Source organism: Pocillopora damicornis, chromosome 4 (assembly GCF_964200805.1).
Source record: "Pocillopora damicornis chromosome 4, jaPocDami1.2, whole genome shotgun sequence".
NCBI lineage: Eukaryota > Metazoa > Cnidaria > Anthozoa > Scleractinia > Pocilloporidae > Pocillopora > Pocillopora damicornis.
In genome coordinates this window covers 4,829,374-4,857,305 of record NC_142673.1, presented here as the reverse complement: position 1 = coordinate 4,857,305, position 27,932 = coordinate 4,829,374, and the positions used below count along the sequence as shown (strand labels likewise).

The 27,932-nt window shown below is 39.4% G+C and overlaps 2 protein-coding genes across 4 annotated transcripts; one reads left to right on the top strand and one right to left on the bottom strand.

Annotated features, from left to right (window-relative positions):
* Positions 1-463: 463 nt before the first annotated feature.
* LOC113685630 (uncharacterized) lies at positions 464-23,751 on the bottom strand. Its single transcript, XM_027203159.2, has 25 exons — positions 23,599-23,751; positions 22,397-22,438; positions 19,926-20,080; positions 18,651-18,896; positions 17,695-17,847; positions 16,641-16,780; positions 16,427-16,491; positions 15,370-15,652; positions 14,205-14,373; positions 13,870-13,977; positions 13,278-13,726; positions 12,962-13,065; positions 12,546-12,853; positions 11,830-12,179; positions 11,369-11,551; positions 10,903-10,969; positions 7,051-10,730; positions 6,150-6,850; positions 5,411-5,824; positions 4,709-4,941; positions 3,967-4,120; positions 2,793-3,111; positions 2,214-2,414; positions 1,371-1,714; positions 464-786 (listed from the first exon to the last, which is right to left on the bottom strand). Exons 1-24 carry the CDS (start codon positions 23,642-23,644, stop codon positions 1,378-1,380), a joined length of 8,907 nt encoding a protein of 2,968 aa, XP_027058960.2. The 5' UTR covers positions 23,645-23,751; the 3' UTR covers positions 464-786; positions 1,371-1,377.
* A 477-nt stretch (positions 23,752-24,228) lies between these two features.
* LOC149046558 (uncharacterized) lies at positions 24,229-27,225 on the top strand. 3 transcript variants are annotated; one of them, XR_016186168.1, is made up of 3 exons: positions 24,229-24,872; positions 25,976-26,084; positions 27,052-27,225. XR_016186168.1 is itself a non-coding variant. In XM_089205057.1 (3 exons), the coding sequence occupies exons 1-3, from the start codon at positions 25,821-25,823 to the stop codon at positions 27,205-27,207; spliced, it is 324 nt and encodes a 107-aa protein (XP_089061183.1). In that variant the 5' UTR covers positions 24,906-25,820; the 3' UTR covers positions 27,208-27,225. The 3 variants fall into 3 exon arrangements, 2 of the variants coding, with proteins under 2 accessions (XP_089061183.1, XP_089061184.1); XM_089205057.1 differs by lacking the exon at positions 24,229-24,872 and adding an exon at positions 24,906-25,937 and having other exon boundaries at positions 26,034-26,084; XM_089205058.1 differs by lacking the exon at positions 24,229-24,872 and adding an exon at positions 24,906-25,937 and having other exon boundaries at positions 26,034-26,084; positions 26,271-27,225.
* The last annotated feature ends 707 nt before the right edge of the window (positions 27,226-27,932 follow it).

The window sequence follows — 27,932 nt, the reverse complement described above, 5'->3', positions numbered from 1 at the left end:
ATTTAGACGAGTGAGTATGCTCCTTGACCTTATTAGCGTTTCGCTTCACCGCAACATATATCGTTAGAAGGAGGAGGTTGCCAGTATAATCACCACGAAGTATCGGTGATTAATATAAGCGGATGTAGGATATTACTTTAGGAAATACTTTTTTTCCCTAAGATGTACAGTGATTTCTTTCTTCACATCACTATCAACATTTCACGGTGAGATTGAGCATAGAAGAAAACTTTGACTCCTGAATGATCTTCATTTGAGCTTAACAATTGTCGAATGTACTTATGGTAGCAAAATTTAAGATAGGAAAGTTCATTTCATCTTCGCCGGTCACTTTTGGCTGGCTGCTGACATTTCAATATTCCCAATGGCGTGGCACATTTAAAGGAGGGGCCGGGGATGAAAAACTGAGGAGGGAGTGGGAACGGGTTATTGATGAGGACATGGAAGAACAAAACACCAGCGATGAATACTTAAATGGAAGTTTAATGTGATCACTCTACATGCAATTGCGACAGAGCCGTCGCTAAATATGGCTGACAACCGTTCGGCCTAACTTATCCTATACTACTCACTAAAGTTTACGATTAACACCTTTTTAATGTGCTGCACCTTAATAAACCAAAGAAGCAAAAAAACAAAACAAAACAAGTAATGAAAAAGAGCTTAACACATATTCGACGCTCATGATTATTTTAGTCTACTCCAACTTAAATGCTTTTGCTTAAAATGATTGATAACTGTGCATAATATGAAGGTTCATTCAGGGCAATTTCACGGTCAGTAGGCCTGAAATACACAAAAATAAGACAAGTTAAGAAACGGCTTAAGTTACCGAGTAAATTCATGTGACGTGTCAAAGTAAGATGGCCCCTTTTTAACGAGCTCTCAAAGAGAATATGGATCCTTTGCCTACAAGATGTTTTTGCATTCCAAACTTAGGCAGTCTATGATTTCCAAGGTAGCCAATAAGTCAGTTACACGAATGAAGCTAACGTTAATTTCCATTTGTTTCCTGAAAGTAAGACTGTGATGGTGCCCTGGCATTTTTTTTAATATTGTAGTTTAGTCAGTGGTACACTAGCTAAAGAGCGTACGACGCTTAGTAGAGGGCGCCTTTTACTCTGAACCTGTCCTTTTCACTCTTCTTAATTTTCGACGGTCATCCACGAAAATTGCTTAAACAACGAGTTCACCTCTCCCACTTCCCTTCTCTTTTATCGATCTCGGCTAAGTACTACTTTGGTCAACTACGAGTAACGTTTATTTTTATTCTCTCTGCCCCGCTTTCATAAACATTATCTGTAGATATAACTTGGAATGCGGGGCCAACTGACCTTAGAACTATGAGTTGATACCATTAAATGTCTTACCTTTTTTCTAAGCTTTGCATGGTACTGTCTTGCAGACGGTCTTTCCCTTTCCAACCATATTAGGGACACAAGAACATTCTCTGCACTGTGCAGTGTCATGCTTCAATTGTTTAAAAATGCTCTCCAAAATCATCTGCATTTGCCAGGAGAATGGCTTAGCTTTTGGTCCCTCGAAAGCGGGCTTCAGGTTGATACCTACACCTTGTGTTTCAGTAACAACCTGGAAGTATTCGTCATTTTGAGGTGGTCGGTAGAGTTTTATAAGTGACTTCGTTTCGGCTTTCGAAATTCCTTTCTTCATGTAGGCATTATTGAAAGTGTCTATTGCAATGGCCCTCTTAAGCCTAAATGACAGAAGCAATTGAAAGAAATAAATAAAGAATAAGTAACTAGTAAAGTCACCAAATAAGGCAAATAAGGGTTAAATCCCCGAAATTTTTTTTTTATCTGTGAAGCGATTGGGTTCCGTTGACCACTCCAAGAGAATGTGGCAGAATATGAGAACGTCAATTGCAATAAGGTGAAACTTCGGATACATAGGTGACGAACAAGTGAAACTTGTTTCACTGAGCGTTTGATCGGCGCGCCAACCTATCAACATTAAAATTGGACAGAGTGATCACGTTAAATTCTCCTTGCACTTGATCTATTAGCTTTACGCAACTAGCAGACCCTAACGACAAAAAGAGGTTAATCTATCACCACCCCATTCAAGTGGCAAAACTTATCAAGGTTTTGTGCAGTTGGTTATCGACAGCATCGCGCTTTTAAGCGTTCCGGGCGACTTCATCGGCCACAAAGCCAAAATTCTGTTACATATAAAAATATCCACAAGTTACTTACGGGAACTTCCCGATCAAGACAAGTCTGGCACCGATATCCTTTAGAGCCTTGACGACTGTTTCACTGGAAATGTTGCTATGATTGACTCGGATGCTGTTCGTGACGAGGACAATGAGCTTGGAGGCAGCAGGTCGGAATGGATATTCGGCAGCCTTCATCAAGCCAAGATAGCCATCGCTTTCTGGGAATTCCCTATTGCTCCTGAAAATTGAACGATACAAATCTCTTAAGACATGTGTGCTATTTTTATCTGTATCTGTTTGTTTTTATCCTTCAAGCCTTTCAAGTCATCTTTTCTACCCGCCTAAAATGTTATTGTTTTATGAAAGGTTTGAAAGCACGATTTTCAGACCCTGTGTTACGGTGGGCATCCATTTACCGAACTGCACCACTTGCATTTTTCATGGGATAAGCAGCCGTTCAATCCGTGTTTCAATGGCAAATTGTCTCCAAGTGTCTGTTTTCCCACCAAAGTTTTTTTTAAGTCTCTTAAAAGCCACGGAAAGCCTGTCTAGCCAGGTTCTACACTAAGCGCATTTGCCCTTCACCAAGTACGGTTTGCAAGGATTCAAATCTAACCTTGGGACGAATCTCATGTTCCTTATGACATCAGTTGTGAAGTACTTGGCGCTATTAAAGAGCTGACCCTTAATAGTATGCTCATGACCGGGCCTGTGCACTGGCACTTTACCGCTGAACCCCACAAGACCAAACTGCGGTGACATCCCCTCTTTCTTCATATATTGGTCGATCTGCTGCGTAAATGAAGGTAATAGAGCGGCCACAGGCTCCATATCTTCACCCTCGCTGCACACGAAAACAATGTCCACTTTACTCGAGGGTTTCTCTTTCCATGTCGAGTTCTTCTCATGCATGTTGCTTCCGACTTCACAAGATGCTGTGGACAAAAGGAACGAGGTGACCAAAATACTCTCTCAACAAGATTAAAGTGGGACTGCTGTTTCCGAGGTCACTGACATTGACAATTTGAATGCCGGACCGAGCAATGAATGCAAACCAAATTATTCCCCGTGGTTGCTTGCTTTAGCCGTCAAACCTCCTCAGCAGTAATTCATCAACAACTTGATTTAACCCTTCATTCACTATAATATCACTATCACTGAATAATTTTTTTTGATTTACTGTGGTAAAGGTGGTTTCGCTATAGAGTGAAAATCAGGGCACTCAAACGATATAAAAGGATTGAAAAGAGACTGTAAATTCTTGGAATTGATAGGAAAAAGAACCACAGACGTTAAAAGAAAGACATGAAAAAATGCTGAAATATACCATTATCCCTTTTGCAATATTTCAATGCTATACACAAAACTGCGAGGATAATACTACTAATAATAATAAGTCAAAAAATTTAGTTCCTTATCACTTCTGGCTAGTGGATTGTAATTTTAGGTGCAGTCCGTTTCGAAAGAAGAAATTTTCAGTTGACGTGTATATGTTTATATCTGTGTAAATACCAAATAATGCGCAAGGTTCGATAGACGTAACCTAACTCTGGCGGATCTTATATTCACATGTTTGTTTTGTAGAAGAGCTTATAAATAAAAAAAAATCATTCGAAAATTGAGAGATAAGGATGAAATATTGCACCGAATGCTCTACTGACTTGGTGGGTTGAAGAAGAAAGAAGGGGCGAGGCGGTTTGTTTTCTGCGGATTAAGGACAATCTTTTCTTTCGTCCCTACGGTGAAAAAACTATTCAATTTGTCACAAAAGTGAAGAATATCGAACTTACTGCATTCGTCAGGCAGAGAAACCTCAATTCCATGTCGTTTACATTGTCGGATGTAAGCTGCCGTCACATTGCAATGCAGGGTTCTCACCGGTGCAGAGACGTCACAATCCTTGTATTCTGCTTTGCATGCAGCTGCAAAGTCGACTGGATTAACCTGAAATTGGACAAGAGGGAAGCTCAGAAATGTTGCCAAGTTAAGGTACAGAATGCAAATAATGAAACGTAAGAATTAAGATACCAGCGATGATTCGAATCCGACGTTTTAACCTTCTTTTCACCTTGGTTTGCAAGACAGCGGTTGTTTCTCACGATTCCCTTTGAAGTTTACGTCAACGGGCAGAATTGAACCCCTCATAGCGTACATGCCCTAAGTTTGAACATCATCATGAAGTCATCGGGGGCTTCATGTAGACATCATGAAGTCCCCGAGGAAAACTCTAGATAATGTCTGGATAATTCCGCTATAAGAGCGCCACAGCTTTTTGCAATAGTAAGCACTTTGTTGGCTCTTATTTAAAGTAGTTAATATAATCTAAGTATCCATGCGGAATTTTATGATAAGGTTAAAGAATGTCCAGTTTTCAAAGCATTATTAACATTTTCACGAATCTGAATAAGAATGTTTATTGCCGTTGTTGTGTATCCTAAAAAAAACCGTTGTAGAGATGCATTTGAAAAGGTTCTGGAGTGTAAACCAAGTTCACTTTCCACTTAACAACTTCTAGCGAAACTAGTGATATACCTCTGAAAAGTATTTGCTAAGCGGCGAGGACTTGTTTAGGAAGAGCTCACTGCAGCGTTTTATCGCTGACTCGTCTCTATTGCAAGGTATTTGTTTCACTTCGATACCAGGTTTCACATTGCAGTCACCGCCCACATGCCACGAGCTGACGAAGTCGGAAACTTGAGTTCGATTCTTGCCATTTGGAGATATCCAGTCATCACTAGGTTCACCATTATTAGTACCAAGAATACCTGAGTTCAAAGGAAAATTACTCATTCATTTCTGAAGAAAAGCTCTACTTCTTTATCTAGTTTCGTTACCAGTCCTTCATATATCCACAAGCCACATTAAACTTAGACAAGAGGAAAAACAATCCGGCAAAGACATGAACACGTCAGTAATGCATTGCGACCTGGGTTCCTTTTTCACGATTCTGATCTGCTTCAATAGAATGTTTCTATGTATCTGTCGTTTTACAAAGTAAATCAATGTTGACATACATTTGAAGGTTGCAGGTAATATTGAAGCCTAACTGTTCGGCAGAAAATTAGATGTAGTTCTGAGGAATGGTGCTGTCAAGATTTATCAAAATTTTGTTTCCATCTCGTCATGGTGCCAAATCGAACCACGTAAGTCGATTTCGCGTTATGAGTTTATCGGCTTGCCCAACCGAAAAAAATAACTCTACTGATTAAAGTATTTAAAAGTCTCATTACATACCAGCCGTTCTGTTATGATAGAATCCAGACACTTCGTAACTGCACACGAAGTGCTCCATATCACACTCGACAGAGAAGCCAAAGTCATTGGTCAAATTGATGAATGGACCATCTCGTACAATAGTTGTGTTCTCGAATTTCACAGGAAGCTCCTTAAAGAAATCGCGAGTCAACCCGTTTGTTTTGTCCATCCCGGTGATTCCTTGGGAAATGACCTCACCATTGCGGTGAATATTCACTAAAGCATCCTGTGTGATGATGACGATAACCTCAGGCGAAGAAAGTATGGTGAAGTTTCCGTCCTTGAAGTCACGGCTCACCAAATACTTACAGTTAGATCCCTTAATCCAAGGGAAGCGGAAGTAACGCTTGTCAAAAGTGTAGATATTCTTTCCGAAGATCATGCCAGTTTGGTCTAGTTAGGAGATACGTGAAAAATGCGCAAGTTAATAAACAGCAGGTTTGGTCAAAGGGTTATCAAGAGCTGCAACTAATTTTCTTATTCGCGCCTGAACAAAAGTATTCAAAACATCATTGCAAATTGAAGACCAGAAAATCAGTCATAGAGAATTTTGAACAATTGACACAGTTACTGGTCAAAGGAGGCTGTGTCCAGCCAATTTTTTTTGTTGAAAAAAGGTGACGTTTATTTTGCGTCACAACGTTGTAAAGGTAGGGTTCTTGTTTATGACCCCTAGATAAGAGACGGCGGGAATCCAACGCCACGCCATAGGACTTACTTTTCGGTTGAAGCATCTCAACGATATCCTCTGGTTTCAGCTCATTAAGGGCCTTCAGTGTCCTCCATGTCGTAATTACAGGTGAGAGGGTCTTATTCACGTACTCACGCAAAGTCTGGTCCAGCATGCACATGGAGTAGTTGAAGGCGTGATCCGTGATATTCATGGTGAAGTTCATCAGATTGAAGTAGAAGTATTTTGGGAGATGTGCATTGTGAAAAATCGTCTCATTGACCAGCGAGCCATTAACAAAGCTGGCCGTAGAGTTAACCAGAGTGAAGGTGAAGTTGTAAAAGGTCTGCGTCCAATTTGTGGTAATGTTAACGGCCAACACTGTGAAGTTGTAGGTGCCGTTCAAGATGAATTCTGTCGCGTTTCGGGTGGCATTTAGAGAGCAGGCGGTCATGTTAATGTAACCTTCAGCCCAAAGATGGAGGAACTGAGTGTAGTTTATCCGCATGTACATGGGGTAAGTGAAGGAACTGTTCATCTGCTTCTGATTCAGAGTGGTGTTAGATGGGAAATTTCGGAGGAACCACGCTGTGACATAAATGTCACTCTCTATTGGCTCAGCTGTGTATCGAACCACTCGTGGGAAGTAGTATCGGGTGTAATTTTGCCAACTGTGGTTTCGCATAACAGTTATCACTTCCAACATAGTTGAGTTCCACTTCTTCAGAACTGGACGGGTCCAAGGCATACTGTCAAAGGAAGATGGCAATCAAGATTGATCTTACATTCAACTTAACAGTATACTCTACGATTTTAAGTCCTCTTCGTCTAACCTATAAAAGATTGCATGAGAATCATGTTCTGTACAATGCAACTTACTCTTAAGAGTGGTCCATCTAGAAAGTTTTTCTTCGTACAGTATCTATTTCCACTATCATTATTTTAATACCTGTGGGTCCAGTTGTGATAGTGAGCCGTGAAATTCAACATTTCCCATGATTTCTGTGGAGGTTCGCTGAAATTGGTTGCAGTGAGGATCTGGACTGTCATATTCCAAAGTTGGGATGTCATATTGTGAGTGCGATTGATGTAGAGCTCGATAATTTCTTGAGTGGTCTTTAAGCTTGTCACGTTCAGGACATTAACGGTGTCATTAACTAAAATAACAGCAAGGTCTGTGACGTTCACCAGCCACTCGTGGCTACGGTTCATTCGGCAAGCCGGGGATCGGACCGTTGCGTTGTACATCTCAAGAGTTTTATTTAACAGGCCTTCGATGGATTGGTACAAGGTGGCGTCAGAAGTGATATTATGGAAGGACAGGGTGATGTTCATTGGATAGTGAAGCGATGATAGGAACCATTCGAAGGATGAATCGCAGATGGTCCAGTTGTGGAAGAGTTCGTAGGCTAAATTGAAAACACTGATGTCAGCCACTTCGGTAAAGTTCTGCCAGACTGGGTACGCGACCCCTCCAAGGAATGAAGAATTGTTGATATATCCTGTTATGTTGACGAGTATTTGCCTGGAGATGCTGTATAACACAGGGTGCGTGACATTCAGGATGTACTCAGTAACATTGTGGGTGAAATTTCTAAACACCAAGCTCACGTTGACCATAGCTTGAGTGAAGTTGACAGTTTCACTGAGTATTTCTATCGTAAGATTTTGGACACCAGGTAGGTAAGTTTTTAGGTAGTAATTTACTGTCTTGTTATTAATTGTCCAGTTTCCAATCTCGCTGACTGTTCTATTCAACAACATAGTAAAATTTTTCGAAGCGTTTCTTCCCCACTCAGTCAAATTGAAAATAAATGTTTCACATGTTTGATTGTACCATGTCGTGTTCGCAATGATGTTCGAGATGTTTCCCAGAAAAGCAGTGGTATTGACATGATCGGTGAAGTTCTGGAGAATCACGATCAGCTCTTCCGTAATATTTTCCAGCGTAACATTGCTTTCTTTGATCTTCAGAATAGTATTTGCCAGGTTGTTGTAGAAGAGTGAATAGTTAAATGTGTCGCCTTGGAAGTACCTTTGGTAATTTACGGTGACGTTAGGGATGCTGTGGGAGGTGGTATTAAGTAGATGTATGGTGAGATTAAAGAGATTCTGGGCGATATTTTCTTTGGTATAATTCCACAGCAGCATCTCCTGAGTGATGTTCTTCAAAACGTATTTGAAGTGTGTTCGGAACTTGGTCATGTTTACTCCAGCCAACGTTGCGTTTAGAGTAATGTTCGCCAGCTTGGTTGGTATGTGGAAAGTGAGATTATTCAAGGCGCTCCATTCGTATCTGACAGATGTCATGTTCAATACGTCGTATACGGTGTTGTCACCTCTAACCTCTCTGCTCCACTCTACATACATTTCACTGCCGTTAATTCTGTAAATGGTGTTGTTGAAGTGCGTGTCGTTGAGTGAGAACATCTTGAGGAACCAAGTAACGTTCCTTGAGGTGATATTGAAATAGGAGACTCTCTCTGTGGCGTTGATGGACCAGGTAATGGAGCCATTAAATGCCGTTTTATTGAAGTGATGCCATGTGCTCAGATTAAAGAAGGCACTGTGGGACTTATTACATGTCTTGGTCACAAATTCGATCGTACGGTTCCATAAGGTTAAGTTAGACACCACGCTCATGTTGCTCACAAATCCATTCCACAGAAGGGTGTTGTTGTAAACCGTGGCGTTTGCGTTTGCTCTGATGCTGGTATTGAAGGTTCCAGAGCAGTTTAGACTGAAAGAAACGTTCGGTAGGAAATCGATGGAGACATTAACCTGACTGATTTCTTTGTTCCAAACAAATGTTTGGTTGAGAATTTTCTTTGGTTGGTACTGCAAAACGGATGCCAAGTTGAACACCTTGGAGGAATTGGTCAAGACACCCATCCAGCTGACTGTCCTGTTTGGAGTGTAACCAGTGATTCTAAGGATGTGATGAACCATCTCAGTCGTGGTCTTATTAACCATGTTAACTTGTGCTCCATAGGTACGGTTAGTGAAGGTGAGGTTGACAATGAGGTCCTTTTTCGCGGTAGTATTGAAGAAAGTGAAAACGTATGAGGCATTCATCCAGGAAGATGTACCGTTCCTGATCCTGTGCGTGATATTAATGCTGCGAATTTGATCAACCTCCGGCAACATTTCAGTGGAGAAGTAAGTATGATTTAACTCTGCACTCCAGTTACCCATGGACAGGTTGAAATGGAGATTCCTAGTAGTAGTGGTGTTTGAGTAAGTTGCTGTCATGTTGAAAATTGTCCTGTTCTGGTAGGTGCAGTTAACCAAGATTCCTCTCGCTGTCGGTTTGGCGAACCAGGTTGTGTTCATAGTGGCAGTTGAGTTGAGGCTGGTAATGTTTAAGATCAAGGATTTCCTTTCAGTAGCATTAAAATAGCTTAAGCACGTTGACAATAGAGTGAAGTTATGGCGAGTTCCGTTGAAATAGGCGCTGTTGAAGCAGAATCCCTTCTCCAAGGTGTAGTTCTTCAAAGAGCCTGACAGCACAACTGAATGGTTTAAATAGGTGATGTTTAGGCTGACGTTTCTAACCTCGTGGTTGTACATCCAGGTGGTGTTTAATGCGATTGATCTATTCTGGTGAGTGATATTCAAATGACAAATCTTGATACTGTCGGTTGCGTTCGTCACAGTCATGTTCAGCGAGGAGGTCCTGTTGAAGGCTGTGGCGTTGCAGAAGAAGACAGTGATGTTTTTCTCCGTAGAGTTACGATATGCCTTATAACAGGACAGCACCTGGGTCCCGTTGTTGAATACGTTCACATGGGTCTTGTAGAAGCTTGTAGTATTGACGTAACTAACGTTTATTGTGATGTTATTGTTCAGAATCGGTGTGCTCCACGTTGGGCAGCTGACATTCCAAGTCACATTCGAGGTACGAGTAGTCATGTTATGTTGGCCGCGCAAGTGCAAAGTCAGGTTGAGCGGGCGGTGAGTAATGTTTAGTGTCATGTTACCTGTCGTGTTTCCGTTGAGGTTGATGGAAGTGTTGAGGTAAAGAACGGAGATAGGAATGCTCTCTGTGGTGTTCTTAACAGTGATGTTTGTTTCCAAGTGCCACTTGTGCGTGTCATTCATCATAAAGAAACTGTGGTGAAAGGACTTGTTGAAGAGAGTGGCATTCATTGCCAATCCATACTTGATTTTGTGTGTCTTGTGGCAGGTGCGGTGGAAGTAGAAAGCTGTGAGATTCCTTGCCACATTGAGAGTGATATTAACGGCTTTGGAGATGGGAACGAAGATATAATCAATCGTGGTGGCGTTCTCATGGTCGGCACCAACGCTTATATTCCAGCGATACATCTCTTCAGTTTTGTTAGAGGTGATATTGCAGAAGAACCTCCTTTCGTAGCTTGCTCCAGGAGTAGAAACGGAAATGGCCGTCTTGTTCGTGTGTTTGTCTGGCTTCGTGAAGTTGACCTCCATTTTTAAGTTTTTCAGTAATGGATCGGTTCTGTTTAAGTAGACGGAGAAGTTGGAAGGACCAGTAAGAGGGAAGAATGGAGCAGTTTTATTGTACCAGGCCACTGGTATGGAGATGTTGGAACACAAATTGAGGCCGAGTATCTTAGTACTGTTGAAAATGTCGGTGGTGCAGATACCAGTCTGAAATGAAAAATCGATAACTTCCTTATTTTCTCAAAATAGTAACTTAAGGTATGGCAGTTACCCATCATTCGAATTTTTATTTATCCGGGATAAGACGAAAACATCAAAAGCAAATGAAACTAGGTTCTCCTAACCCGCTGCATGAATAGTTATAAGCGGAAATTCATACCGTGTTGCGATGGTCCACTCCACGGATCGGGATCTCTTCGTTGTTGAAATGATGGAAAAGAGAAGTTCTAAAGAGGAAAGACGATGGATGATGAATCAACTTAAACGCAATGACAAATTCTATAAATGCAACTATCCCCTAGGTTACACGGGATGAAAATTAAGATCAACTGAAAAGTGAAGATGAATTTTCAGGATAACTACAACTGACAAAAATACTGAATAAATAAATTTAATGGGGTCAGATGACGCTGTGGAAAGCATTCGAGGAGCTTTGTGTCAACATCCATAAATTTATAATTATGAGCCTTCAAAATGGAGCTCGAATTGGGGTCAACGCAACATTATGTGACGATTTTGTTCTATATAGTGAAGTTGCGTCATAGACCTTACAATCGGTACTTTAAACAGACGCTACGACGGAAAGTACGTGATAACAAAATAAAAAGGAGGGCTATTGTTCTTACGTGATGTTCAAAATCTCCTGTGGCTTGTCGGTGACATTGAAATGTGACTTTAATCCTTGCTCCTGACTGTAGGTTAAATTTCCTTGTAATTCGGTGGAAGTGGAAATTGAACCATTCAGAAGAACGCCTGTTGATAGGTGGAAGGCATCCAATGTAACCTTTCCAGAGATCACGATGGCAGCACTATGGAATGATAGAAGAACGAAATGAATTAATTTAAACAACAAACAAATTTATGATCGATGAAATTCCAGTTTAGGTTTATACCAAAATAGCAAACGTTAGCCTAAAAATGCATATAACTCTTGTATCATTTGTCTGCTGTTAGTACATTTTGGACCTCAGGATTATCCCTTTTTCAAAGACCTCCCTTAATCAATATTACAAGTAGATTTATAGTCACTTGAACTAAAATTTAGGATGATGCCTCCTAAAAGTTGACGAATACTTCTTTTCGTTACCTTGGCTTTACAGTTCCTTTGACAACAGCCCTCTTGTTACCCCAGAAAAGGCTCAATAGGTCAGCCTTTCCTTGTACGTGCACACTGGTGACAGATGTACCATTGATACTTAGGTTCAGCGGTATTCCAAGGCATGTCGGAATGATATGAGTCTCTTCCAAGAACAGAAAACTTTTGGTGAAAGTCTTGTCAACTCCTTTTGAAAGAGCTCGCAACAGTTCGATCAGATCAGCGATGGGAATATCATCATCCTCCAACCATTCGAGATCCTTCAATCTGAACAAGTCAAGTTCATTGCCAAATAACTTCAGAGAAAGAAGACCACTGGGCGTCATCTTGCGAAGGTTAACCTGCGTTAAAAATAACATAAGTAAATTTAGTCTTTAAACATTTATTGTACTCTAGTACCCGTATCCAAACATTACTTTTTCTCTTAACGAAATTTAACATCTAGCACATAGCTTTTGACACTTATACGAAATGATTTGATACAGAGAAACAAGAATGAATTAAAATAAAAAGCAAAGAAGAATGGATGAATAAAAGTAATTCCTGAGCAAATTAAGTCAAAGAGAGAGGTATTACTGTTTCTTTTTTTAAGATGCCTTAAACTTTTCGCCATGGGAAGCAAAAAGATGGGAAGCCTGTACTTTAGCTTGGCCTTCCCGAGATGGGATGCCTCTCAATTCACTGTGCCCCACTGAAGCTGTTCTCACCTTCCTATCAAGAGTTTCCAAGTCAATTACGTTGTCTACACTCCTCTTCTGAATTTCTCTGGCCTCGTTTTCGCTCTTCTCTGGTGTTTTCATGAGCCCCGAGATATGACTGTCAGGAAAGTACCCTTTGTGTCCAAAAAGCTTCTCCCAAATGATCTCCAGGCCCTCAAGCCTTGTGCTTGTCTCGACCACCGGGATAGCCCCGCCCCATAGGTCAAGGGTCACGTTGAGTTCTGCGCTTCTCGGGACAAGGCTCTCCGGGTGGTAGATCACATGACTTTCTGCGCTGAAGCCCAGATTATTTTCCTCTAGAAGGAAAAAGAAACAAATCAAATTGTAGGAGTTCAGTTGCAGACATAACAGACAACAGGAGCAATAAGAGGAAAAGATTCCGTTTATGTATAGCGGACACTCACCATTCAAATAACTTTTCTGTAAGAACTGCGACTTGTAGGTGGTGTTGAAATCACGCAGAGGGGTTGTCCGCTGTTTCAGAGCTTTCTTGATTAGTTCACTCAATCTATTAGAGTGTTGTTAAAAAGAGTCATCCATCATTTCAAAATTAAGGGGCACGTAGGGGCGACAAAAACTGCAACTGTGTGATGTTCCTTTCTCTATATACACAAAATAAGGATTTTTTTATCCTTTCAAAACTTTTGCACCTCTTAGAGAAAAGGAACATCAGCTTTGTGTGAAAGGGTATCAAGGGGGTGTTGAACAACAAAAACTTACCTCTTGCCATAAGTGGGCTCAACAGAGTCATTCATCTGTTTGAGATGGCTGCTGACGAAGGCGCCAACCTGGGTATTGACTTCACCATCCAGTACTTGTGCCACGTATCTGATCGTTTTTTCATCGGGATACTTCATTAAGGCAAGGTAAGCCTGCAGACGCACCTCGGGGTCATTGCCATAGTCACCAAACACCTCACTTCCCAGAGCATTCCACGTATCTGGGCAGAAAGGCATGCTTCGAATGGTCTCTATGGCAACTACAGAGATATTGAGGAAGTTGGCTCCTTGTGAGCATTTCACAAGCTCTTTTGCTTTGGAGTGCATAAGTCCTGCATTGCCAATAGCTTTTAGGGTGATAATGACGTCATCAATGTCATATGAGGTGGCCTCACAGTTCTTTGGAAGTTGCTCCTCTAAGAAGGAGACCGCACGCATCACAGCAGAGTCCTGAATACAAACAAGAACAAACACAAATGGTCAAAAAAAGAAAAGAGCGGAAAAACTGCAGAAATTCGATGTGGATTTTTATTGGCATGCATAGATGAGGTCATTATGTTAAAAGCTTTGTGATGCTTGTAACCAAAACTTACAGATTCTCTCAAGCAATCTTTTGGTGTACGTTGACAGTACTTCCGGATCATGGTTCCAAGGGAAAGTAGTGTGGTTGTAGGTAAATCACTCCTCCGTCTTAGAAAATCCTGCAAAGGTAACAAAAAAAGTATATGGTACTTTCCAGCCAAAAAAAGTATATGGTACTTTCCTAAAGGCTCACAAAAGTGGGCAAATTAAACCTTTCAAGGGAAAGGATGTATAAACAAAACCACGTGAAGACTAAATTTTTTAACGTGAGAGCAGTTGAGGAGCTCCAAGGGGCTATAAAGAAATCTTCTCGATTCAAATATAAGAAAAATGAAAAATCGCTTACGATCATTTCGTCGAAGAGATATGGAGCTGGATTTCGCGCGGCACTGATTCCATTCAATAGGTAAGCCATATGTTCAGGTTTAACTTGATTGTAGTCGCGGATGGCCTCAATTATGTATCTCAAGCACGGGGTGGTACCGCACTGGGTGAAAGCGTCAAGCAAATACGCCCTGAAAAAACAAAGAAGGAAAAAGTAATTAATGTCGACTGATTGTTGAAATGGATCCGGAGTAAGCTTTGTTTTGTCTTGCTTTGCATTTAGATTTGTACTGAAAGCTGATCGCGACCTGTAACGTTTTCCCGCGCTTCAAGAAGTCTGCTTGTTTTTTCCTTTGAGGTTCTGCTGGCACTTGTGGTATTTCTGTTTTGTTTTGATTAGCAGTTGCGATCACGTTGATTCCGGCCTTATGAAAACCTTAAGAGTAATATCACAAATGTACCATAAACCTTCCCCATCGCCTTATTAGTTGTTCTTTCTGATGTCACTCTTCTCCCCCTACCAAAGCCTAAGGGAAGGGGAAGGGGGTGGGCATTGGAGCATCGCTGACTTTCTACAGGGCGATTACGAAGGAGACTATTTTACTTCCCAAATTGTACTCGTAGTTCGCCTCTGTTTGGAAAGGGAATGAGGGACACGGATACTTCAAATCAAGATGGAACGGTCTCAGGGATACGTGATAATGTCACATAGCACTGAGAGGTTTAGTGGTGGATTGTAAGTAGTCAACTCAAAGATAGTTCCTTCTGTTTACTTTGCAATGAGAGTTTCAAAATTTACTCTCCTTCATAGCTTTCAACATTCCTCTACCTCTCCTAGTCTAATCCATCATTTTATTCGAAGAACCATCAATCCAAGCAACATTTGTTAATATGCAGAAAATATTTAACCCAGCGGGAGTATGTTTGGATAGAATAGAATTCTTTACGTCATGTAGAATTGTACTTCCCCCTGGGTTGTCTTAGTTAGCCCTTTGACCCCTAAGAGTGACCAGCATGTAATTTCTCCTTACCACATCATCCCTGTATCACAAATTAAGGTCAGGAGAATAAGGAAAGTGACCAAGAAGCTCTTGATTGTTAAAAAAATTCTCCTTGTCAACCAACACAGAAAATGTATAGAGAACAGTATGGAGAATATGCATACTAATGTTAAAACAAAGACTCACTGTGATTTCTTGCACTGTTTCTTCGTGAACTCGCCTTCTTGTTGTTCATCGCAGTTGTAAAATCGAGTCCAGACATTCTTCAGAGCGTTTACGTCGAGTTTCCGGATTGAGAAGACCAAACGGGTGAATTTAGTCACCGTGCTCGGTTTGGTTTCGTTGATAGGAAGGATCTTGATCAAGCCCTCTAAAACGTCCTCTGCGCTCTTAGAGGATGTCTCATAAACTGGCTCTGCCTCAGCTTTCGGCAAAGATTGCTCGTAAAACATGTTTGATTTTCTCATCTCTGTTCAAAGAGTGAAAATTATGAATTCAATTTCAAATACACAACCGCTTCTTCTACTACAAAAATAGAAAACGATAACATTCAATACTATTGATAATAATGTCGATAATAAATTTTACAAAACCTAAATGCTCTTACAGAGTCTTAAGGGAAAGCTAAGCTTTCGTATGTAGACAACTAGAAACCGCAACACTGATATGGTACTAACAACAGTCTCATAAATTACAAGGCAACAGTGCGACGCATGAACGATGAAATATTCCATATAATGGTGAAGTCATGAATGGAAAAAGATGCTGAGAATTTAAAATGACGTAGATGAGAAGGAGGCGAATTCCTTAACTTAGCGGAGGCAACAGAAAAATGGCATTCCTACTAGTCTACGCAAATACCTCTTTTCGCAGCTGGTTTAACTTCAACCTAGAAATTATCCGTATTCTCAAGAGAGGATTGCGGATTGGGTTTCCTACATTGCTTCCTTCCTTAACAAGCTACCGCTCATTCCCAATAAACCCAGTTTCGCACTCCTCCTACCATGTCAAAATCTCTACAATAGTAGATACTAGTTTGGCATAGGAAGCATTTTAAAAATCCCAGGGAAACGCATGGACGTAATGCATACAGTTTTCAGTACATCAGACAGTATTTGATAGGCCCCCTTCTCTTACAATTAAGCAACTCTGATTAACGAAATCTATTTTGCTTTGTAAAGAATTCAGAAATAATGTTAGTATTCCAAATTTGAGTGTGTAGAATTTAAAAAGAGAACATTACCTGGAAATTTCATTTCGTCCGCGAAGAAGAACGTCATGCGTACCGATTCAAGGGTCAAATTCACCCTGTAAGAAATTGCGAAAAAGAAAAGTCTAACTTCCCCGCCTTTTAAAGTGCCGGCGAGCAATTGTTCTTTATATACTATGTGACATCAAAAGAATACACGAGTCAAAATGATATAGGTAACGCACTATCTTTCCAAAGGAACACTTACGTGACATTAGTTGTCACTCCAGCTGCATTGTAGCTGAATGGTCGCAAAAGGTGTGTTTCGTTACATTCCACAGTCTTAACGTGCTTTTCACGCACAATGTAACGGCAGAAGCTTGTTGAGTTGAGAGGACCTTGTATTTGCTGCAAAAAACCACTCAAGCTCGTGACAAGGCTAAAAAAACTATCTTGATTTCATTCCTGAGATCAAAATCTACCCTCTCTCTTATTCTACCTACCTAAACAACGCTTTCGACATTGCTCATCTTAACAGTATACAGGAAACTAGCACTGGCCTGGCTTACGCCATAGAGTTTCCATTATCTCAGCGGTAGAGCATAGGTTTGAGGTTCGATTCCCCATGGATATTCGGCTTTTTTTTCTTTGTCTTACCCTCGTGACAGGACAGAAATTTGCCTTGCTCTCAACGTGTGGCTTCGTAGCTAGGTTGGTAGAAAGGCCCACATTGTTATATGAGAAGCAAAGGTTCAAATCCCTACGAAGCCTGAATTTTCCAGGCTTCTTTTCTGCAATTATTTAACCCTTTAACCTCTAAGAATGACCAGCTTCTAGTTTTCCTCAAATATTGAGGCCACGAGAATCAAGGAAATGATCACCAACTTGTAAAGCTCTCGATTTTTAAACAAATTCTACTTGTCAGATGTTCAAGAAATTTATAGAGAATAGTATGAAGAATATGCATACTGATGTTTAGGTGTAAAGGGTTAAATTGCTGCTCACTTGCTAAGATCATTGTTTGAATCGATTTTCAATCTGCAGCTTAAATGAAAGTTATTTCTATCATTAAAGTTTTTGAAAAAAAAAATACTTTTTTTGTTACTTTAAAATCTATTATCTCTCCTAGTCTTTTTCCTTTAATCTTGCTTAGATTTGTGTTCGTTGAACTTAAGACAATGGTTGCGCAGTGTTTATAATTTTTTTTGTAATGAACTCGTCAATTTAGAGTTTCACATCTTTATACTTATATTGGCGACGTTTTTTTTTTTTACTATCGACATTACCGAATTAAACACGGTTCATTCTTGATTGTTACTCACCGAGTTCACGTCATATGTAACTGGGTTCAGCTTGGTGATATTGTGTGATCGACTGGTACAGTTGGAAAGATCCCTTTTCTTGGTGATTTCGCTTTCCACTATTTGTTTGTTCACAATCTTGTATTCGGATGAACAGTTTCCTGTCACATCAACCTGAAATGTAAGAAGATATGAAAATAGATCGAAAATTTGTTATTTTGTTTGTCTGTTGGTTTGTTAGCCGTTTAGTTATTGTTTTGTTTTGTTTTTCTTTGTCTCTATAGGTAGATAACTTGATCAACAGGATAGTTTCCATTGAAACAACTGTGCAGTGTTTAGTTGTAATTTTGTTTTTAATTTGCTGTTGTTTTTCGTTTGTTTGTTTGCCTTTTTTGTAACCCAATGGTTGGAATGGCATTTTTACCCTCTAGCTGATTCTAAATTACTCATCCTTTCCAAATTATGGCATCCAACTGACACCGTTATTATGGCTGAGAATTAATTAAAACACCAAGTCCACCTAAAACAAGATTTGGTTTGTTATCTACATCAGTTAGCTTTTTTTTTTTCGAAATTATCGCCTGTTTGCAGGAAATCTCAATTTTTTTCTTGCGTTTTGGTTTTCGCGTTTTTTGGTTGCAGATTTCCAAACAAAGTTGAGAGGCTCAACTTTGGTCCTTAAACAAAAAAGATTGCCTTTCATGGCATGCAGAAGTTAACTGTCTTCTCGTTGATTCCCCAGTTTTTGTTTTTTTTTTCTCGCATGTCATTGAATGAAAGTAGAAATAACACTAGCTTAAAATCTTTCAGTCTCTCCAAGGAGAAATACAATCTCTGAGCCTATGAAGAAGGGTTCAGTACTTCGAGTCAAAAGTATAATTCATATGTTAATATTCCTCAGAGTAACTTTGGGTTTTAACTTTAGGACCCTGTGTTGTTGTTCACCACAATGTATAATTTTACTAACTGAAGCGTACCTCGTGAATCATTTCTTGTGGTTTTTCGCTAAACTGCAATTGCAGTGCACTCAAAATACCACGCTTGATATTGGTGATGTACACAGGTTCTGTCTTAACCGGCAGCACCATGACAAAACGGCCTCTGCGTTCTGAGAAAACCAGGTGGTTTGCCTCGAGTGCCCTCTTGAAACTTTCCTGGTTGGGGGATGATTTGAAGTCTTTTTCTCCGTTAGGTGAGGCTTCGAAGATTCGTACATCTTTCACCTGCAGATTATGTTAAAATTTTATGAATGTGCGGGGACTTCCTCGATTAAAATCTCGATTATGAGCGTTGAGGCTGTTCAAAAGAATATATGAAATGAAAAGCCAAGTCACAACAATATCTTAACAAAAGTTCCTGTTCTCTTTTCATTTCGTCCTCTAACTGAACTCTGGAAGAACTACAAATAGTGGACTTGAAGAGCCACTTGGTGGAATATCGGTTGCTTAACCCTTTCACTCCTAAGATCTGATTGCTAATTCTCCCCTCTATCTGCTACACACTTTCTTGTGAATAAGTTATGAGAATTTAGTGTTAGATCAAATAACAACTTCTTCCAGATGAGTTGGAGATTTCTGAAGACCTGTTTGTAGGATAATGTATGATTATTTTAGCGAAAAGTTCTCTATTAATCATTTCTAGGAGTCAAAGGGTTAATTCCCATAATTATTATTATTATTTTTTTATTATTATTACCAAGGATAAGACTAAGTGTTAAGACTTCAACAACGCAAAATGAATCCAACAGTAAGATTCACTAATCTAGAGAAGAGCCAACTTTGTAACAAGATTACAGCTTCCAAAAAAATTTTCCATCGTTCATCCCCCATATACTCACACTTAAGACCAGTTAAGACGTGCTCGACCAATCATATGTAAAACCTCAACTTGGTCGCTCCTATCCAGTTTATGTCCACATTAAATCAAAAAGCGCGTTAACCCTTTAACTCCCAGAAGTGATTAATATCTAACTTCTCCCTGCAATATCCATACATTATCCAGCAAAAAGGTAATGAGAGTGATCAAACATATCAAGTAAAAGTTGTTGCCTTGATCTAACACAAAATTCTCGCAACTAATTTCTAATAAAATATATAGTAGCTGGAGGGGAGAATTATCAATCAGAATTTGGAAGTTTAAGGGTTAATTTGATAAGTTTCAAAAACGCTCAATACTATGACTTCACTGACAGCAAGTGACCGGAAAAGAAAAAATATTTTTAAAAGGCAAGAAAAGACAACAAAATAACAAACCCAGAGAGAACGGCGGCAGTCTGCTAGTGCGTTGATCTCACACGTAGCCTCAATGCGAAGTCCAGTCGTTTGATTGGTTGTTCCTGTCACACCAGTCACAGTGGTAGCAACATAACGATAAGTGTACCTTTGGTTGGGCACAAATCGTGTAAATGCTGGGAGAAAAAGAAAATGTCACGTCAATACGGATTAGTTTTACAGATCACGTGCTAATGCATTACGCATGATCACGACCCCTCCACGTGAACACTTATCTGTCTCTCTTATTCCTTGTTCCTGTGCGTCATGGTGATTGCGCACGTTTTTCAACGCATTTCCGTAAAAACAAGTTGATTTGGCTGAGATCCACAAAAAAAAGACCACCTGGATTTCTAAATTAATTAGCCCAAAAGTTCCTCTGGTAATCCTATACCTTTGATTCATGCGTTTTTTGCTCAAAATACTTTATCTCGCAACCTTTGAATCCTAACTTTGTCTTCGAAAACAAAAAAAGGCTTTCGTTTTTTTTGTGGCTCTACAGAACTCCAAATGTAAACTATCGAGGAAATCTCCTCGTTTCAATATAACAGAAAACTGAAAGTTACCAACGGCAATCGGCACGAATTCTTGTTTGTTGGTGTGTTTGGAGGGAAGGGGGCGTGTTGGGGGCGTGAACTGGTGCGTGTCGGGGGGCGTGTAAGGGGCGGATATTTGCTTTTTATTAATTGTAAAGCCGAAGTTTGGCACGAAAGGCTTTCAGGAGTTTGGCACGAAAGGCTATGATTTCTTTTTGAACAGAATTGACGAGACACAAAACGCCTCTTTTGCCCGTGAAAAGCGGAAAATGCATAAAAACACGAAGAATAAACTATTGGTTCAATTCACCCCGATTTAAAAACTAAATAAACCTTAATACGTCATGAGCTTACACGATAAAACTTTAAACGAACAATTGTCCAGTTTTGAAATGCTTGTCTAGGTTCTTTGATCGTTCTTTTTTGTGTTGTTTATTTGTATCGTGCATTCCCTGAGTTATGGCGTGAAACAAATGTTCCTAACGCTTTGTCACGAGACTTGGCAAGAGGATAAATTCTCCTGATATATGTCAAATGTACTGACATGAATCATGTATCAAAACAATAATCAAATCTTTGACCTTTCAACAATGTCAAACGAAATTACTAAACGTGACCCGCAACCTGTTTCGCCTGTTTAATTAACAATGACCGATTGGCGAATCCGAAGGCAGGTTTCAGATAGCAGATCGTTATCACCTAAATTTTTTTTAAAGAGTGGAGCGATTTCTTTAACCAAAGGTAACTGGTAACCAATAATTGCAACTTGTATATTAAAGTTGATAGAACCAAGAAAGGTAAATAAAAAATACAAATGAGAAAATTTAATTAACGTCGAAGAACATCTATAAACACCAAGTAAATGAGAACAATACTTTCTAGTTAGTTAAAAATAGTAAGACTTATCTGCGAAGGCTAGAATGTCAACTTAAATATGTTTTTTTTTCGAATTAATTTTTCCTATTGTCTTAACTGGCATGACAAAGCAAGCCAAAACACGCACTGATTTTGGTCACGTAACACAAACCTTTCACGTGAAACTTTTACTTTTCCACATGCACAACGAACAGAAGCGAGCTTTCCCCCTGATGTTCTGACGTCGGCAAAAAACCAAGGAGGCTTAATTACACCGGAAATATTACGTAATAACCAAACCATCATCGAGAAAAAGGGTTATTATGACTGCGTAATATTTGTGGAAGAATCTGAAAATTTAGACGAGCTATCATGCGTACATCCGTGGAGAAAACGAGGTGTACATGTGATCGGATCATCTTCCACATACATGTCAACAGAGTAGGTCAAATCGTCCAAAGGTTTTTTTCGGGGTCAATTAACGCAAATAAACCGGAGCGGATTGAGCACTCAACACTTTTCAAATGGATTGAAAAACGGATGCAAACTTTGCCTCATAGTGTTCTGGAGTTTTCCCCGCGATTTTTATTTACGCAGCAAAGATGTGAGCATTTTCGTTGTGCAAGAATTCTTTCAGATGTTATCGTTGTAATCCAATTCCGTTCTGCTCAGAACAATAGCAATTAGGAGGATTTTCGACGACAGAAGAGCAAAAATTCCTGATTGTGAGACAAACCGCAATTATTTAGTTTTATGAGATAGGCACCCTATGTTGGTGATCCTTTTCCTGTTAGTTTCATAACCGTTATACCATCAGCACGTAACACTAAGACACCCGAATACAGTTTACAACGAAGAATTTTTTTCTTCTAAATAAATATTCATTTACTGTTGGATAGGAAACGATCTTTCACCGTTCTTATTCTATATATCTATCTCTTTCTTTCTTCTTTTTCTTTTTTTATTCTTTTGATTAAATCAACTCTGTGAAAAGAGAACAAGAGTCGCTCCCAACCCTAACCGTAAGCAAAGAAATCTAATACTTTAACTTTTGCAGAGTACCTTGATCGCAGATTTCTTCTTCTTTGCTGATTGGCACTGGAACTGCAATGAAACAGATGGCAAGCTAGTAAGGATAAGCCCTTCTGACACAGGCAGCCCAAGCGCTGTGGAAATATCTATTACGCTAAATATGTGTGTTAATTGAGGAAATCAAAGTTAATTTTCCATAGTTTCTCGTCTACGTGCTCGTCTGCGTTAAAAAAACGCCCTTTAGCTAGTGAAGTCGATATTTCCTGTAGTATTGCTCGCGATTTGAACCGTTATACTTCAAATTTCACGCCCTCTAGTGTTCCTTGGAGATATCGTTGTCACGCAAAATATAACGTCTAGAAGCTACGTATCGTTTTGTCGAGGCTGCCTTTTGCCTCTCAATCGGCTTTCAAGCCATCCTGGTAGAATAAATTTTTGTCTTCAAAGGAAGCAAAATTTACGAATCGGTGCAGCTTTCGGCTGCAGGACACAGAGTAGCCATGGATTGAAAAGATTGTACAAGTTACATTTTGCGTGATTATGAATTTTTTTAATGATGCGCAAGTGATTAAAATCTGAAGTTGAGAGGTTCAAGTCCCGAGCCACACTGCAGAAAATATTGACTTAGTTTACCAAATGAGTGATTTTGTTACAAATATACAAACACACAGACTTCAAAGTAAGGAAACGTTGGGTTTGTGCTTCTGTTAAGACATCTATTCGGTAATTTTCATGATGCAGGAACCCCCAAGATATGTTTGGGCTGCCTGTGACTTAGGTATTTGCTAGGAATTTCCACTGAGGGTTTTCCCGTGAATTTGAGCTGGTCAAACTTTGGTTTCGTTGAACTGAATAGAAATAAGCCCATGGTTTTAAGCCGCACCGAAGAACAAGTCAAGAAAACTAATGGAAAGATGTCACCTACGTCATCGAAAATCGAACAGTACGGATGGCGTAGAAATTATTTTCCAATATATCCGGTGTTCTTAAGAAATTTTCCTACGCAATAGATCCAAGTTCTTAGGCTAAACGCAAAAATGGACTAAAAGAAAACAATACTGGAATAAAGACTGGGAGGCTACATTTGCGCAAGAACTTACAGGGCCGAAAATAAACGAAAAAGGAAAGAAAGTAGCAACGATTCGCTAAAAAATAACCGAATACGAATTACGGAGCACAGCAAAATATTTCCACCAAACACAAGACCTAACTTATAGAAACATTTCTCTTACCTGCCAGAGCTCCACCAACCAGCAGAAAAGCAATAAGCACTCTCATTTTGCACCGAATTTTCGTGCAAGAGCTACTGGGATGAGCTACGAGTAGCTACTAAAGCAGTTTGCCAAAACTCATCTTTTTATACTGACAGTACATCAACGATGCCGGTGGTGTAACAAGATATCTTAGGCAGTCTATCTTATTACAAACTCTAACGAATATCCGTTGTTAATCTTGGATTACAATATTCACAGGAATGCTGGGAAAGGGAACTTAAAATAATCAGCTGCCCTTCACCCTTGATCTTAATATTAGAAAAATGATATCGTCTATAAAGATTTTAAATGATTTCGGTGCAATATTTCTTTTTGACAATAATTTTACAGTTCGTGTGGGCTTTTTTAACCTGAAGGTCATCTCCAACTTGATGTAGTTTGCATTTTAAATACAATTTTTTTCAGGTTTGTTATTCGATGTGTTAAGCGTTGATCGCTTTTGCTCTTCCAGTGTTGATAGGTTTGTGATGCAAGGCAGACAAGATATCGAAGAACAGAGCCTAAGGAACAACCAAACTTGAGGTGTTTAGCTTCATTTCCGGTCCTTGTATCTCAAAATATTCCTAGAGTCGAGGGAGGGGAGTAGGGTGGGGCAAAATTAACCATGTTGCAGATACAAAACTAACTGCAAAAAGCTAAGTCGGATTTAAAGATTGGGTCAATGGGTCATGATATTTCTACTTCAGAAGAACAATTCTTAGAAATGAAAATGAAATCTAAGTCCAATCTAGCTTCCTTTTAGAAATAGAATTACCGACCTGAATGTAATAACCCTCTGTGGTAATAAACACTTTTGACCCAAAAAGGTTATAATTTTTTTTTCTGATTTTTTTTAAATATTGAACCGGCTATTGAAAATCCTTAGGTCTCTTGCAACACTTGATGTAGTCCCTCAGGTTGTTTTCCTAATTCGATTTTTTTTCTACATTGCGTTAATTTTAGCCCGTGACTCATGCCAATGTTCTCATGTGAAAACTCTTAAGAGGACAGGCTGGAAAACATGCATAGTAACTCTACTTTGCACGAGCTCGAGGTTTCCCTCCTCGTTTTCCAGAACGAATTCGAACAGAGGCTAATGCTTGACTGTCATCACATCTGTATCATGAGGCTAGCATTAAGGCACTTAGCACGTACTTTTTAACTTTCAACTTTTCTTTTACATAAGCAAAAAGAAGACAAGTGAAAGTAGAACCAAGGCTAAGAGGACTTGATCATGGAATCTAAATCCTAAGGTAAAGGCTGTCTGCAGCGTGAAACGCACTTACGAGTACTAAAGAAAGTAGGGGTAAAAAAAAATTACCATTTTATTTTATGAGTGGAGTCTCAAGTAACAAGGTACGTGAAAAGTCACAGCAGGGAAGGATCCCTGGAAGAGGGAATGCACCCTTCAATATGATGCTTAAATATTACTCCCTGATAAGGCCGAGAACATTTGCGCTTTGAAATAACCGCTACGTCACAAGTTTTCAAAGTCTTGAAGGAAGACGTTAAAGATTTATCTGTAAAACTTTTAAAATATCCAAAATATGTGTGTTTATTTGGTCGCTTATAGTCTGCACATTACCTGCAAATTTTGATCAAACACTCGTGACTTTCAGCGATTGAAAGGTACACTGTAGATCCCAATGTGCTCCAGTTAACCCTTAAATCACTTGAGGGTGCAACAGAATGCATCTACAAATCCTTCTGATTAGAAAAAGTACATTTATGACGACGGAAGACATTGAAAAATTATGATTTGTTTTCCTTTTAGAGCTGAAATGGGGAATGCCGCTTCGAAAATCTCCTATGGGGCATGCTTGTAAAAAAATTTACACTTAAACATTTTACCAGGTCTTTAACAAATAAATAAAAAAGGAAAAGAAAAGAGAAAAAAAGCAGCATCTATTTAAAAGTTAAAGAAAGACACGCTCGCGGAGATAGAAAACAAAAGTCGGCTCTTATGAACGAAATGTTATTTTCATAGCTCAGAATCAGAGATTTTTTTCAAGTGCTTCTTAACTGATGGTTAACAGCTTTCTAAAAAAGGCATATAGAAGCATATAATCCGTGAAAGAGGGAGATGGATCAAGCTTGCATCTGTAATATGAGGAGACACCTTTACCGATTGAGATGAGAAAGGCGACTTTAAGTCTCGTAATTAGAGCAATCGGGAGAATCAATTGACTGATCCTCTTTTAATGTCATGTACTGAGCCGGAGGTTATCTTGCCGGTCTCTGATTGCACTGGAAAAACATTCGGATATCACGTGCAAACTGCAAAGCTTTCTTTGTTCGCTGGCTGCAGCAACTTCAAGGTTGAAATTTCCTACTATTGTTATGTTTTTTTCCTCAGATGTAAGAAAGCTGATTAGAGAAGTCATCTACATCTATCTGTTTAATTTTGTTTGTAGCTAGACCAGAATGGGTTTTCTTTAGAACCAAATTTTCAGTCATTACGAGTGGTAAGTCACTATTTGTTATTCAGAAATGACCATTCATGTGGTTATTATCACGTAATTTCGTCATTAATCTAATTAATTACAGAGATTCCTTTACCATACATGTACGCCGGCCAGAAATAGCGCATCGTCATCTTTGCATTGCCTTGAAGGGCTTTTTAAAACATGAAGGTCATTAATGTATTTCAGCCAAATTCAGGATGATTGGCACCTTTCAACGTACAGATTCCCTCACCCCAAGTGAAAATACCATGGAACTATCGACGGAAGTCATGTGGATATTGCTAGCGCCTCGTTAAGATATAAACCGTTTTAAACTGTCTTATGAGAATTACGCGATGGAATACAGAAGGGAACTACATGTTGGAAAAAAATGTTAAAAAAAAATGAAAGGAATTGTAAGGGAAACAATTTATAGTTAATGACTTTTGAAATCCTTCAAAAATGTAAAAGAGTGCTCGCCGGATTTCTGCACGACGCTTATGGGGGTAAAATAAATGCTGTGGTTAATACTTGTCTTCTCCTATTTAGCTTGACTTTGACCTTTCGTTAGCAAAAGCCATAAGAATTTCTTTTTTAAAAAATGCATTTCCGAGGCCACAACCGGCTTAGGTTAGAAAACGGTAAAGCAGATAGTATATTCTTACACAGCGGGAATCATCTAACTTGAGTTGTTATCAACATAATACATCTAAACATAGTTCGTTTGGGCTTGAATTTCTAATCTGGAAAATCAAGTTTGTACATGTAGTTTGAGAGAAGTAATGAGTTTGTTCACGTGCAAAATACGTGCTTCATAAACCTGAGAGATCTTGAGAAATCATAGATACGTCAACAAGCACGCCAACGCACGGGAAAGAACTAGTTTTTCACTGAAAATATCTGAAAAAATCACCATCGAGTATTACAAAATTACAGTGGCTTAGTAGCGACATAGCAGACCTCTCTTTTATTCTATACCTCATTCTAGGCCACCGTGAGAAACACGGCCGAAACAACGAACTTCGATCACAGGGTTCCAATGTCGTTGGCCGGAGGTGATGTTGATAGGCAAGGCACTTGCAAGACCTTTTATCTCCTCCCTTTGAATCATGGTCACGACAAATCTTTTGGCGTTAGTGAATAAAAAAGTATTTATATTTTACGTTTGTTCGTATTGAAATTTATTTAAATACAAATAACATTAATTGCGCCAAGAATTATTGCACAGTCAAAAATAAATCTACATTGCACACTCCTCTTTGATTTCTTTCACAGCCGCTTTTTAGGATGTCATGCAACACTTTCCGAAGGAGACTAACTTTTCTTCTCTAAACACTGTCCGGATATCTACACAAAGTTGGTCTTAAAGGCGAGATGGACCATCATTTGACCAAAGCTCTAAGATCTTTATGTGAGTTTATAAAATGTGTGAAATGCCTGCAAACTAGTTTGCCGCTTCCAAAGCTGAAAACTTTAACTATTCAGCGATCCATATCAAAAATGTTTGCATAATAATGTGGCCACGACTAAGATGGTCATGACACAATTAGTTGAGCTTGCTTCTCAAGGAACATGCAGTGAAATTCTCCTTACAATAACATATTCTTGTTTTCTAATGAACCAGAAGCCTCGGGAAAATTGATATTCCATACCGTTCCTACTGTGTACTGTTTCTTCTTTGTCTAACCTCCTATATTTCCTCTACCCTTTAACTCCCAAGATCTGATTGTTAATTCTCCCCTCTAGCTGCTACACATTGCCTTGTAAATAAGTTACGAGAATTTGGTGTTGGATCGAGATAACTACTTCGACCTGATAAGTTTGAGTAATCTCATGACCTGCTTGCTGGATAATGTTTAGAAATTACAG